General features: G+C 39.4%; 1 protein-coding gene across 4 annotated transcripts in view; it reads right to left on the bottom strand.

Moving 5' to 3' along the window:
• The window catches only part of stab1 (stabilin 1), a 191,478-nt gene that overhangs the window by 103,216 nt on the left and 73,003 nt on the right, over positions 1 to 15,259 (bottom strand). For all 4 annotated transcript variants that reach the window (XM_026167240.2, XM_080301180.1, XM_080301182.1 and 1 more), the window contains 8 exons: positions 10,416 to 10,489; positions 5,826 to 5,897; positions 4,357 to 4,476; positions 4,214 to 4,261; positions 3,310 to 3,390; positions 3,005 to 3,151; positions 401 to 535; positions 256 to 315 (listed from right to left, as the gene is read on the bottom strand). In XM_026167240.2, coding sequence (XP_026023025.2) covers positions 256 to 315; positions 401 to 535; positions 3,005 to 3,151; positions 3,310 to 3,390; positions 4,214 to 4,261; positions 4,357 to 4,476; positions 5,826 to 5,897; positions 10,416 to 10,489 — 737 coding nt within the window. The remainder of the gene's footprint in view (positions 1 to 255; positions 316 to 400; positions 536 to 3,004; positions 3,152 to 3,309; positions 3,391 to 4,213; positions 4,262 to 4,356; positions 4,477 to 5,825; positions 5,898 to 10,415; positions 10,490 to 15,259) is intronic.

Genomic DNA, 15,259 nt, shown 5'->3' with positions numbered 1-15,259 from the left:
CCCACTGAAGTATGCAGAGGTGGCTCAATTTTTTTTAACATTGATCCCTGATGACTTCTGAAGTGAAGGAGCTAACCACATGAAATGTTCTGAACTAATAAAATGATCAGATTTGGCTCAAATTACGACCTAATGGCAAGCAGGATTTTTCTGAAGAGGATGTGTAGACAAGCAGATGGGAGTTAATGAAAGAGGGTTGCAGAAATTGAAGTAGTCCCTCTCAAATCAGTAGATGCAGGGTTTTGTTTCCCTTACCTCTATGAGTTGGTAGAAGCTGCTGTAGCCATAAACTGAAGCTGCTGTGGTTAAGTTCATCTAACACAAAGAGAGAAAGAGAGATATCACTATCTGCTTCCAGTAAAGATTATTCATTAAATAACTGTAACCAAACCCAACGCACCATTTTGGGATTAATCGGCGGTTTCTCCTCCAGAGCGTAAGGTGTCAGCATCAAGTCGATGTGGTGAATGATTCCATTAAATGTGGTGTAATCGCTCTTCACGATCCTCGACCTGTTGTTGATGAAGATCGAATCCTGCAGGGGGAGAGAGACTGTTTATTTCCTGATGACTTCCCAAAGGTACTTCCTAGTTAAATTCAAGAAAAATCATTAAAAATGAAGGGTAACTCATTAAAGTAAAATCAAATGGGCTGATTTCTTGGGAGCTTTAGATTCACCTCAATATTTTATAACTTTAACATTTAAAATTAAGGGTTTTTTAAGGATGCTAACCGTGAATGGTGTAACCTAGGATCAGCGCCCTATTCCAGAAACCAGGGCCCCAGTCAAAAAATCCCATCCCTTGTTTTTCCCTAATCACGTTTCTTGGACTTTTATGGAAAACATCAATAAGATGAAGGAGGTAATAAAGGAAGCACTGAAGCAACTCTCCTTAGTATTTTTTTAATCTGACCAGACACTATTATTAGGGGCACTACACTAATAATTCCAGGTCTTTTCACTCAGTGAGGAATCTTTCTAAGAAAAACTGACTATTTAAACAATCCCAGGTTTACAAACAAACTAACACTGATCTCTGTGGTAGGAAAATCTGAGTTTTTGTTCCCATAGCAGTTTTAATCAACTTACCCTGAGTGAAGCTCGTGCATGGGTCATGAAAAAAGCCATCATAAGTGGCGCTCAACCAGTAAATAAGGAGCAGAGCCTTCAATTTCATCCAGTGGACCAGGAAATATGAATGTGTGCCAGTGTGGGCTATTTCATTTATGTTTACAAAAATATGAGTGGATGAAAGAGTAATTTCACTTGAGTACATTTTATTTAGCAATAGACACAATATTCAGCCAATTTTCTTTAATAGATGATAACGCTGGATTTCTAACAAATGTTAAATCTTTTAATAAATGTATTAATTCACCTGGCAAAACCTGGTAAAAATGCAGGTAAAGAAAAAATATATATCAAAGCATTCCCGGTAATCAGGGTCTGGCATATCAAGACATATCATGGATTAACATTTAGAAAGCTTTCTCTCTAATATTTATTTATTTATTACTTTTTAAAAGTTTGTAAACAGCAAAAAACTGGTGTCAGACTTTCTGCTGCCTGGATTCACAGATGAGATTTAGTTCATTTTCAGTGACAGCTGCATTTCATTCATCCTCACTCAGACATATTCACATCATCTCTGGCATGATTTAAAAACTATGACAAGAATGTTCTGACTGTGCAGACGCTGGTTGGTGTCTCACAGGCCGAACAAGGAGAGTGCTGATCAGAAATGCAGCCAAGAGGCGCATGGCGACTCTGGACGAGCTGCAGAGATCTACAGCTCAGGTGGGGGAATCTGTCCATAGGACAACTATTAGTCGTGCACTGCACAAAGTTGGCCTTTATGGAAGAGTGGCAAGAAGAAAGCCATTGTTAACAGAAAACCATAAGAAGTTTGCAGTTTGCCACAAGCCATGTGGGGGACACAGCAAACACGTGGAAGAAGGTGCTCTGGTCAGATGAGACCAAAGTGGAACTTTTTGGCCAAAATGCAAAACGCTGTGTGTGGCGGAAAACTAACACTGCACATCACTCTGAACACACCATCCCCACTGTCAAATATGGTGGTGGCAGCATCATGCTCTGGGGGTGCTTCTCTTCAGCAGGGACAGGGAAGCTGGTCAGAGTTGATGGGAAGATGGATGGAGCCAAATACAGGGCAACCTTGGAAGAAAACCTCTTGGAGTCTGCAAAAGACTTGAGACTGGGGCGGAGGTTCACCTTCCAGTAGGACAACGACCCTAAACATGAAGCCAGGGCAACAATGGAATGGTTTAAAACAAAACATATCCATGTGTTAGAATGGCCCAGTCAAAGTCCAGATCTAAATCCAATCGAGAATCTGTGGCAAGATCTGAAAACTGCTGTTCACAAACGCTGTCCATCTAATCTGACTGAGCTGGAGCTGTTTTGCAAAGATTTCAGTCTGTAGATGTGCAAAGCTGGTAGAGACAGACCCTAAAAGACTGGCAGCTGTAATTGCAGCAAAAGGTGGTTCTACAAAGTATTGACTCAAGGGGCTGAATAATTACGCACACCCCACTTTTCAGTTATTTATTTGTAAAAAATGTTTGGAATCATGTATGATTTTCATTCCACTTCTCACGTGTACACCACTTTGTGTTGGTCTTTCACGTGGAATTCCAATAAAATTGATTCATGTTTGTGGCTGCGATGTGACAAAATGTGGAAAAGTTCAAAGGGGCCAAAAACTTTTGCAAGCCACTGTAAGTGGCAGAAAACGGATGGATGGATTTTGCTCAATAATTTTACATTTTCAAATGATGCTGTGACTGCTCCTTTATAAAGCTGAGTACAGCTGCTGTGCTCCAGGGATTAATAAGGCATAAAGTGGTTGGAGTGAGAAAAAGTCAAGTGTGACTTGAGAAAAATTAAATAGTTCTTAATGTTTGTTTTACACATTTAAATCCATATCTGTGAAGCTACATTTCTGTTCTACTGAGGAGTTAATAATCTGTGTATGTGCATTACCCCTATCAGGCTGAAGTGCAATGTGTGTCCTGATACTGAGACAGCACGCTCAGTGGTTTTGAAGTCATTCGAGGTCAGAATCTCACAGGAAACGATGTGGGAACGAACCAGATCCTCAATATGACCGTTCTGCTTCCAAACATTAACCTAGACACACATACACACAGACACACAAGTCAGTCCTGTAAAGCAAAAACAATAAATGCCACATGCTAAAGTGATACAGCTAGGGTAGGGTGGCACACATTTAAGGTGAGACTGGAGACGTTAATGTCACACGAAAAAGCAGCAGCTGCTGCACTCACAATGGAGATGTTGTTGTTTTCCTCTACCGGGACGAAGACAGTGTATGGTCCATCACCATAAAGACCTGAAATGCCTGACATCTAAGAAGCACAAAAACAGTGTCGATGGATGAGAATCAGATGGCTCAAAAGTATTCATCCCAAAGCAAGTCCAGGAGTTTGTTTGTTTTTTTACTTTAATTTTTTTTCCAGCTATTTTCCCACACAGTGTCAGTGCAACAAATTTATAAAATATGTGTATAAAATCAAGGATGAATAATAAGTTAAGGTCTCACAGTGATACTGAGTTTTGGTGCCTGGTTTTATTTTCATTTCTATTTTTGACCCAATGTCCATTTTCTCATTTCCTAAATTCCTCCTCCTCGATTCCTCTCCTCGCATCTTAGCCCTCCCACCACACATGCAAGTGGAGGAAGTGAGGAAGAGTCACGAGGAGAGAGGAGTCAAGGCATCAGGTGTTTATCGAAATGAGACATCCTTGCCTTGGATGTCAATTTGATGTGACATCTGAACTGTATCACAGGCTGAAGGTAAAAACACCTGTGCAGTCTGGATTACAGCTCCTCCTGCAGCCCCCTCTCCTCTCTGGCCTCCTTTTAGAAACTGAGACATCCTTCACCTTGGCGCTCTGTGATTAATTTCTAGATCACAGGCATAACAGTTTTTGTTTCTGACCACAAAGGTAATCAGCTTAGACACTCATTACTTCATTAATAGAGGAGGCAGTCTGTAAAATCAATAAAATATATGCAAATTCTTTCTTCGAGGTAAAATAAAAGGCATCTAATTATATCTGGACTTTTTCTATCTTAATTGCCTGAATTTAATCGTGTGCACTCTTTGAAAGTCAAACTTCACTTTATAAATGGTGAAGTTTTATTTTCAGTGTCTGGCAGAGGCTCACCATCATCATTTGACGAAAGAAGGCGTTCTCTTTCTGACTGGACACTTCCTGTAAAGCAGAAAACAGTGCGATGTTAGGGGGAGAGGAGTGGGGAGGAGCGGGCGCTCAAAGGAAAGCAGGAAGTTGAAGGTCATGTGACTTACAGAGTTGGTGCTTCCCCGGCAATTAATGCCATCACCTATATAGCCTCTGTGGCAGGTGCAGTTCCTCTGCCCCATGCCCATGTACTCACAGCGAGCGTTCCTGCTACATTCACCGTTGTTCTGCACACAAACACAGCATGAGTCTTTTAACAGGAATGCCACAAAACAAGGGTTTTAATTTCTAGTTTTGTTAGGATTAAACATGGCATCAGGTCACAGCATCAGGAGGTCAGGACTTTGACTGGATCACTGCAGCACTTTGAGTCTTTGTTATGTCAGTCATTCTGTTGTAGATTTGCTGCTGTGCTTGGGACCATTGTCTTTCTGCATGACCCAGTTTCAGCCAAGCTTCAGCTGATGGACAGATGGCCTTACATTTGACTCTAGGATACTTTGGTGTATGGAGCAGCTCACAGTCGACTGATCTGACTAATGGTTGGTTGTTCACATGCAGCTTTACAAACATAAGCTGTGCTGCCATGTTCCTTTTAGAGAGAAAAGGCTTTCTCCTGGAAACCCTTCCGTAAAACGGATCGTGCTGTAGGTGATGAACATTTGTTGACAGGATTCAAAATCATTTGATGGAAATGAAATTTATCAAGCTAGTTCTGTTTGCCGAACAGCTCATGTGCCACTTAACTAACCAGATCAATATCCCAGAAGTTTAACGCCACACTCCCATTAAAAAGTGTTGCTTTAGGTTTTTTTTTTAGCATTGTCTTTCAGGACATACTGAAACTCTGTCCTCAAACTAATCTCTACAGATAAATCAGTGCAGAGGAGCAAAATTAAAAATCAACCTTTTTTTAATTACTCACTCTTCTCTGCAAAAACACATAAATTTAAACAGGTATTTGGAGATAATTAAATAGCTTGCATAGGAATGTGTCTGTCAACATATTATCCCTGCTAAGACACATGGACAGGACTGCTGTAATAATGCTTCTGTTGCCACAGAATTATTTAGATGGCATCTGAAATATTTGGATAATATTTGGAAATTTCCTAGAAAAATCTGTTAAATTATGTCGATTAAGGTTCCTGATGACGACCACTCAAGTCTCACTCTAATAACCTGGAATCTGAGAGGAAGAGCTTAATGTCTCCTTTCAGGAGATTTCAATAATTTATGAAGATACCCAGCTGTGTGAGCCGAGTGCAGAGCTATGTATATTCTACCCTCATAATTAGAGACTGCAAATGCAATATAAATCCCTACTGCTGCATAATGACTACAGGTATTTAACTGACTGAAGAAACCAGGCCATGCAGCTCCCCTGCAGCACCCAGGTGTGCTGAGTACTTTCGTATTCAGCAGCCAAATTAACGACTTATTGCCTTAAAACATGAAAAGATTATCTACCGCTCACATAAAATAAGTATCTGTTCCCATATCACCTTCAGGCATTTAAAACATTTAAAACAAGTGTCAGTATTTTGCTACAGAGCAGAATAAAGCACACACATACATTTCTGCAGGGATTCACAGGCAAACAGTATCTCCCCGATCCTTGGAAGCCCAGCTTACAGTTGCAGGAGGTCTGAAGATGAAACCAAAGCAGAAAGAGGAAACAGTAAGTCACTAAAACTGTCATGGTACTGGGTCTGTGACCCAAGGTTTTGTGTTTGTTGGTGAATTCTTTGATTATGGTTATTCATGGTTTTGCTTCTCTTCATTGTGTAGTGCTTGTGTTACATTCTTAGTTCCTAGAATTTAGGTTCCTGTCACTTTGTCTTCCCCATGTTCCACATCGAGTCACTCGTCTCCATGTTGCCTCTGTCTCCCCTGTCAGCTGTGTCCCCTTGTAAAGTCTTGTTTGTCTGAAGTCATCAGCGTAGGGACTAACACGTTATTAAGTAACGCATTACAGTAACTACGTTATTATTGTGGTAACGAGCACGGTAACTAGTTATTATGCCAAAATCAGGAAAGCATTAACCGTTACTGGGATTTAGATAGGCTCGTTATTTGTTACTTCGTGTGGTGGCTATCACGGAGCTTCCACAGATTTAGTAGCATTAGCAAGTGGTGGAGGCCAGCAGGTGGATGAGAGAAAGGGGAGGCAGGAGGGGAGGCAGGAGGAGAGCCCCGAGGCGGCCGCCGGTCCGAGTGTCAGGTGAACTGAACTTCAGGTAAGAAGTTATGACCTGCAGTCTATCTGGGTCAGATATAAACCAAGTTTAGGTGGAGTTTATTTTCGTTGTGCTGACTTTTTCGTACTGCGTGCTAGCTAGCATGACTGAGTTTGTATATGGCTGAGCGGGTGCTATGATGATGTTAAACTTTATTTTTTTCATAAGGTTAATTATGATGATGCCAACCATCCCCTAAAAAACGGAATCGTCTCGTATTCAGAGAAAATATCACGCGTTTCATATTGAGGTGAAAAGGAATGCAGTTTGTCCCGTTCTTCAGCTAGAATGGAAAAGACACAAAGCTGGAGTTTTTCTGCCTCTTCTTCTCTCATTCTCTCCCCATCCCTCACATGTTTCTACTTCAATCATGAAACTGATCATTGATCCGCTGATCGGCTTTTCTCTCTTGTTTGTGTATCGCCCACATCGCGCCAGAAAGAGGAAACCGGCGGATGTCGCGCTAAACAACAGCAGCACGTTTAAGCTTGATCAGCTGTTGTTAGAATTGATTTACTTATTAATTTCTAGTATCAGCTGATGTTTGCTGGAGCCACAGCTGTAAAAGCTGCTGGTCATGATATTGGTTTGTATATCTGGTGAGAGGGAAACATGAAGATGAGACCAGGAGATGTCCTTACTGAATCATCAGAGCTGAACAGGTGATGGAGAAACAGGTTTACCTTTTAGGTGACATGAATGAGTTGAAGGGAAGTTATGAACTGTTTCTGAGAGACAAATAACACCAGGATCCTTTTCTAAGTAGCTGGCAGCTGGTAACTGTGCAGGGGCGGGTCTAGCAAAGTGTTGCCAGGGGGCCAGGTAGGGCATTAACAGGGAGAGGGGGGCAAAAAGAAATACTTTTCATTCTTATTCTCATTTAAAATGTCTCGCTTTTAAAAAAATTAATTATCTGAATCTTACAACAATTGATAGATTGATGCATATATACCATCAAAACAGTGAACATCACTGTCACAATAGCGTTTGTTTTCATTCAAAGGCTTTATGATTTTTCCTATAATGGCGGGCTCTAGTCAAAATGCCCAGGTCGATTTTTTTGTCCCAGTCCAGCCCTGTATGCAGCTCATCTGCAGTCTGGTATGTGGTGGCAGATTTCTTTTCTCATTTATTAATTGCATATTTAATTATATCACATTAGTTATAGTAATATCACTTTCTCACTTTACCATAGTAAGAGCACTCCTGCCACTACTTTACATGCATGTGGAAAGTTAACACAGTGAGGCCATTGTAATGGGAGACATTAAACAGATAGTGAGGCTCCTTCTGCTTATCAGGGATGTAAATCCTTAGGTGAAGGCTAAGCAGAAAACAAGGTCATAATTCTCTCTGTGCGGGAGGCAGTATAGCCCCCCCGTGAGAGGGGCCAACATGTAAGAGTTTGAGGAATGTTCTTTGTCTGTGTCTCTGTGTATAAGATGTAAGGGAGGTGGCCACAATTCAGAGATGGTCCTGGTGTTTCACTAGGATGCTCTCTCCACATTGCAATGCGTTTATTAAACCCACTTCAAATCAAACTCACTGGGTGTGTTGCAGGTTATTTTTAACATTTCCATAACAGGTATTACCTACATCTTCTTATTCGGTAGGCAGAATTTCCAAGTTTCCGAGTACAATCGAAAGCACCACAACTGCAGTTTTCGTGTTGGATGTAAAAAGCGCACATGACGCTGTGACGTAGGCTAGAATCATGGCGGCGGTCAACGACAGTCCAGGCGTGGGATTTCTCTTGTGGAAATATGCACATTATTTTTTCCTTTCTATTGGTAGGTGGCACAGTGCACTTGTGGCAAGTAAGCAAGCTAGAAGACTGGTACTCTTGCTGGGTATCCAGTTACGGAAGCAACACATTAACAAGAGAATTTTGAGTAAAACCAAAGTTACTTTCGCTAGTAACTCGTTACTCTGAAAGTAACGAGTAACTTGAAGTAACTGAGTTACTTTTGATAGAAGTAACTAATAATGTAACTAAGTTACTAATTTAAAGTAACTTACCCAACACTGGAAGTCATTGTCTGCACCTGTCCTGTGCTTCCTGTTTTATTTTGATAATCCTGGTCCTGTGTGCAGCATATCTAGTTTTGCTTCCCTTTGTATCATTATGTCTAATTAGTCCCAGCTGTGTTTCCCATTTCCTCGTTACTCCCTTGTGTATTTAAGCCCTGTGTTTTCCTTTGCCCTTTGTCGTATTATACCACCGTCGTATTGTAAGTCTCTCTATGTTTCTAGTTTCCCAGTGTTTGGTTCCTAGTTTTCATGTTCAAGATTTTAGGTAGTTTTTTGTGAGTTTATGTCTACAGAAGATTCTCCCATCAATAAAACTGCTGCTTTTTGTTCACTTTTTTCTGCAGGTTTTACTATGTAAAAGTTTTTACTACAAAAAAATGAGAAAATGATATTCTGTATGTCGCAAGTAACATATTAAGGATATCTTATCTCCTCGACATCACATGGACCTAAGTGGATATGCAGTTCCTGTAATGGCCACTTGAGGCTGCCTCCAAAAGCGACTCATTTTAAAATGCTAAACTAAATGCTCTTATGGGTGTGGCTACTTTAATTGACAAGAACTGTGGCCAATTGCTGTCAGGAAATCATCACACTAGCATTAAGCCTTGCTCTAAGTTAAATTCTGGTACTTTATTAGTCTGTTATTGGCCCTTATTAGAAATATCTGTATCTGTGTGTTGTACTTGAATCAAATCAATCCTTACATCCAAATAAAGTCACTTCTGGCTCAAAAGAACCAACACAGCCAGAGTCCAAAACCAACACACTGGCTGCATTTATCTTTAAAACAAAACCTGTGGTTTAGCGGAATTTGCCACTTGGTCAGGTTTAATATGCACGTCCACCTGTATATACATGACAGAATATAAGTGCTAGTACCCCTTAATTAGAGTCTTTTAATTCAATACCTATATTGTGTGTTTGTAGTTAAATGTCTTTCTTTCCGCTTGATTATTTATCCTCATTTGTTTCACCTGCACTCTGACTCATCTCCACTGCTGATTGGCTGCTGGAGGATCACCTGCACTTGTTTAAAGCCAGAGAAAGCAGAGCACGGTGATGGGCTCTCTCCGTCTCACTCTCTCATTCACTCCACTTGTTTTTCTGCTTGTTTCAGTCTTCTCTATCAACTATTAGCCGAGTTGGGAGTTACCTGCAGTCTTGTTTTCTGTTTCAGTTCATTGACCTTGCCAATATTGGTTTAAGGCAGAAGCCAGAAACCAATGGCCATCTGGGCAGCTGGTTCCCAGGGTCCTTCCTCTATTGTTTTCTTATAACAGGCTGACATGTGTTCATTCTTTGTAATCCATCTTGTATTATTAAAAGCTTAAAATTAAAATCTTGAACAGAGGCAGTGTGGGACATGAATTTTAATAATTTTTATTGTTCTATCATTTTGGTTGTTAGTTTTTCAGTTATTTTTTGTTTGTAAAAAAAAGTGATTGTTAGATCTTGTATGACTTCTTTCATGTTGTTTCTTATCAATTAATTTTAACTTCACTATGAATCTAGATTATTCTGCTTTTTAGTAACTTCATATGCCAAATGAATTAACTAAATTAATTAATTCAATTAATTAAATGGATTAATATTAACAATAAAAGCACAAAAATATAACTGATAGAATTCAGGACACTAAAAATAACATTCAAAAACAATGGACAAATAATACAGAATTATAAAATTTAAAACTTTTTACTAATTTATGGAAAAAATATTAGTTTTGTGCCATGTATTTATTATTTTGTCACTGTCAGTCTGTTAAGAAAAAGCTATATAAGTATAAAAATGGCAAAGAAATAATTAAGAGAGGTTTATTAAGGGCCTCAGGTACAAAGTTAGCTCAGTGTTACTGGGGTCTGATGTTTTAATGCAGAACAGTGATGTCTTACAATGTTGGGTCCTGCTCTGATGCACTCCGCATTCTTGTGGCAGCCTCCATTGTTGATCAGACAGCCGTCAATCTCTGCGAAGAAACCAAAGGATGGACACAAACATTTATTACATCACCTTGCTTTTTTCTGAGATATGCAAAATACATGCTGAATGAGGACCGATGATTTGAAAACATAGTTTTTTTGTTTTCACTTCATCGGTCAGGTACAAGGTACAAAAAATAGCAGGGAATACAGGTGAACTGTTTTCCACTGGATCAAAAAAATCATATAAAACTGTTAAGAGAATTTTTATTTTAGTTAAATCATTAAAGTATAATCAAGTAGAAACAAGTATGCCTTATAATCAAGTGTTTATATATTTTCACACGGTAAAGCTTACTGTTGAAAAGAACACAATGTATTCCTTGCTTAAGTGTGTGGGATGTTTGACAAAGACAGGATATATACATGCATTCTTTACTTCAGTGTCTGCGATGTCAGATAAGCATGAATACTGCTGTGTCGTTGTTTTTCAGTTTGTGTGCAGAAGTTAGATAGCTAAGACAATGCCTGAGCTCTCCCCTCTTCAGTTGAAAGAGGAAGTACTATGTAACCCATTTTGCCTTATAAATAAAGCGAGTAAACGGTGCTCGGTGTGTTAGTCTGCTCAGAGACTCTCACCCGTGCGCATGTCTTTGAAACTCTGAGTCGGTCTGCCAGTGTCTCATTTCTCTCTTACTGTGCTTTTACAAATGTCAACCCCTGACATTTAATTGGTCCTCCGAGCCGGATAACTGACTGTTATTTTTAACGTCTAGTTTTCCATAGACGGTCTCCATCGGATCCTGACGTCGTGACGCCTGCGCTGGAAGAAATCTGATCAGTAAAACGAAAAACCCGGACACGTGAATTCGATCTCCGGTCAGCGTTCGGCCTTCACGACTCCAGGACCCGATGAGCACCGGATCCAAAAACGCAGCGCCACAGTAGAGGTGAACATGACACGCATTCCACCAAGCGCTAAAATACGTTGATATTGAGATTTTCCTTTAAGTAGTGTGTAAACCTAGGTACGCCGACAGATCTCAGTGTCCATGCGGGACTAGGAAGACGACAGGCAAGAGCGAAATTCTAGAAAAATCGCTATTAAAAGTTCCGGTCGCTCTGGGAGTGGCTGTAACGGAACAGGTTTCCGGTCACTCAAGAAGAGTGGCTGAAGGTGAAGGTGTTACACAAATAAATAGGCCTACGGAAAATCTCAATAAAAATCATAGAAACGCGCTTTGTTTGTGAGGAGTGAGTTGTTTTTACGACCCAATACGCGGTCAAACCACTTCTCAAACTGTTTTCCTGTGTACACTCACGTATTGGTAAAGGTGGAAAAAAGGGTTGTGCTTCATCACGTAAAATTGATAACCGCTCTCTCAATTAGTGGGAGAGTAGAAGGCTGTTATCGAAAACCCATTCTCACTTTTTCATGCCAAAGAAGGTGTCACAGTTCTGACGTAATTAGTTCAAAATGGGTAACTCTAAAACTAAAGTAAAATTAACAGCAGACGAAGAGTGGTTAGAAAAAACTGTTCAAATGCAGGAATAGTCAGTGCAAAAAGGTGGAGAAATCCACATAAAATATATTGTCCAGCTTGGCAAGGCAAATGCACCCCTGATTCAATAAATGCTTTAAAAACCGCTTTGCAAAAAGAGTTATATGTGGAAAAAAGTCAAAAGCCAAACCAGCAGTTGTAATATATGTGAAAGGTGTGCCGTTAAAAATGTTTTGAGACACAGGAGCTTGTAGAACTGTCTTAACTGTAGAAGTCCCAAATGTAACATTCTCAAAAAACACTATAATTGTGAAATCAGCCTCAGGACATGTGACAAAACAGCATCTAACCGATCCCCTTTTTATGTCACATAGAGATAGTGGCCGTGGCTGCAAAAATCAGTGCATTTATGACCCATCATGCCCAGATTGTATGAAATAAATAAAAGGAAATCATTCATATGAAGACCTTTTCTATAAAAAAGAGAGATGCATAAGGTAGATTAAGGCTGTGTCATTGTTCAGCCAAGGAAAGTGTGTGAAAAGATAAATGTTTCCATCCTGGAGGGTGAGTGAGACTGCAGCTCACTCACGGTCCCTGATGGATACAAAATAAAATATAATAATCTGAAGGTTGGATCTGAGATGAGGCAAACAGAAGACCAGTCTAAAAGTAGGCACAAACCTGTTAAGAGAAAAAAGCAAATCTTGTACAGATTGGATGAACTATAAATTATCTGTTTGCCGAGTAAGATGATCCTAACTATTAAATTGGCTCAGTAATAATATAGTGATATACACTAATAAAATATTGTAATACACTATTGTTATTATATAGAGAGAAAAAGATGATAATAATTAATAAAAATATAATATTAATATTGACAAGAAGTATCTTAGCCAGTATGATGTGAGATGGACAATTGTTATGAAGAAGTCTGCATCAAGCTTAAAGGTTTGCTCAAACTCAGTATAATGACATATGAGATGAAGAAAATAAAAGCAATATCTAAACCAATTAGGTGCATAGAGGCACTTAACCTGCTTGAAAACCTGTCATTTATCCTAGATAAATATTACTGAGATACAGAGCACATCTATAATAACAACTAATAAGCCAAACCCTGTAGATAATAACTAAACCTACAGGATTATGAAGCTGAATTAAATGTGTGGACACCGCTAAGTTGATAAGCATGTTACACATTTTCTTTTATTTTTATTGGTTCTTTTTTTTAGAGCAGAGGCTGCATGCTGTTAAAAGCGAACACATACAGCTGTCTGTGAGCTCAGTTTCCCCTCACACTTCTGCTTTGTTTCTGGCAGCATTTTTCTTTGTCTCTTTGTATCCTGACTCATGTACGTTTTTGTTTTGTTTGATTATTTTGTTAGTTTGGAAACAAATTTGTGCCAATACTTGTGGATTATGGTGACACATAGTGATTAGACATATGATTTACAAATGCCCAGTTTTAGAACTGTGAGCTATGAACAATGCAAAGTTTAGGAAATAATATATATACAAAACAAAAAACTTCAAAGTTTGAAATATGTAAGATGTGTGAATTCTTTGAAAAACTAGAAGGTATCTAAAATTGCCTCAAGTGAAAATGAAATTCTCTAATGACACTCTGATAGTTAGGTCAGCATAAGGGCCAGAAGGCCTGTGAAACCACAATATCCTTTGAGTGCAGAAGCAAAGGAAAGAATTAGGCCAGTAATTGCAGACATGCAGAAAGCAGGTATTCTCGTGAAAACTAATAAAGCCACGTGTAATACACCACTAGCAGTAAAAAAGACAAAGTACAATGGACTCCAGAAGCAGAAAAAGCTTTCGTTGATTTGAAAATAGCACTGCAGACATGTACCGTCTTAGCATTACCAGACTATGGAAAACCTTTCGTTCTCCATGTTGATGGTGCAGGAGGGTATATGAAAGCAGTCTTAACTCAAGCTTTTGGAGAAAAACAACGTCCATTAGCTTTCTACTCATGCAAACTTGACTCTGTAGCTGCTGGATTACCTACCTGTGTTCAGGCATGCGCAGCAGCAGCAGAGGCAGTTAAAAAATGTGCAGACATTGTTCTAGGACATAAATTGATCATCAAAGTCCCACATGCAGTGACCTCTATTTTGCTCCAAGCGAACCTCTCTTTCCTCACGCATGCAAGACAACTTTCTTATGTGGGGATTCTACTTACACAATCACACATAAAAATAGAGAAGTGTGGCCAGCTAAACCCAAGTACACTTTTGCCGATTTCTCTGGACGGAGAACAACACTGTTGCATTCAAAAATTAGAGGAAGATACAAAACCTCGCACTGATATATACAGCTCCCCCCAGAGCAGTTTCAGTAATGTTTTTGTGGACGGCTCAGCGTCAAAAGACATTCACGGTAGAAATTGTGTGGGTTATGCGGTCACAACTGTTGATAAAGTGATAGAAGCAAAAGCTCTCAGCTCCTCAAACTCTGCTCAAAGCGCAGAACTAACCGCAGTCATCAGAGCATGTACTTTGTATAAGGGTCAAAGTGTTAATGTTTACACAGACAGTCAATATGTCTATTCAGCAGTTCATCATTTCGCTAAAATATGGCATAACAGAGGAATGACAACTTCCTCAGGCAACACAGTTCAACATGCAAACCTTCTAAAAAAGCTATTAGAAGTAATAACGTTGCCAAAAGAATTAGCACTATGCAAATGTGCAGCTCATCAAAAGGATGACACAGAAATTACGAGAGGAAATAACTTTGCTGACAAAGCAGCAAAAGCAGCTGCAGAAAAACAAATTGATGTTTTAACAACAGAAACCATAGATCTAATACCTTTAGAAATACTAGCAGATGCACAGAAAACAGCATCGCTGAGTGAACAAAAATCTTGGGTGAAAGATGGAGCAGAATTAAAAGACAACCTCATGATGTGTAATGGCAAACCAGTGCTTCCAAAATCTTTGCATAGAACTGCTGCTTTAGTGACACATGGGAAAACTCATGTGTCATCAGGAGGGATGATTAATATTCTTAATAAACAATTCTATACAAAAAATTTTGAAAGTTCAGCACAAGAGTTTATCAGAACATGTATAATTTGCCAAAGACACAACGCACAGGGAAATCTACGTCCAAAGCGAGGGCATTTCCCTATACCACCGCATCCATTTCACACTGTCCACATGGATTTCATAGAATTAAATGAATCACAATCCTCCAAATATGCACTTGTGATAATTGATGTATTTTCCAAGTGGCCAGAAATATACCCAGTGAAAAAAGCAGATGCAATATCAGTAGCAAAATGTCTATGTAATC

Source organism: Astatotilapia calliptera, chromosome 5, assembly GCF_964374335.1.
Source record: "Astatotilapia calliptera chromosome 5, fAstCal68.1, whole genome shotgun sequence".
NCBI classification, from domain to species: domain Eukaryota; kingdom Metazoa; phylum Chordata; class Actinopteri; order Cichliformes; family Cichlidae; genus Astatotilapia; species Astatotilapia calliptera.
The sequence above is the reverse complement of the archived record's forward strand: the minus strand, read 5'-3'. Positions and strand labels throughout refer to the sequence as shown.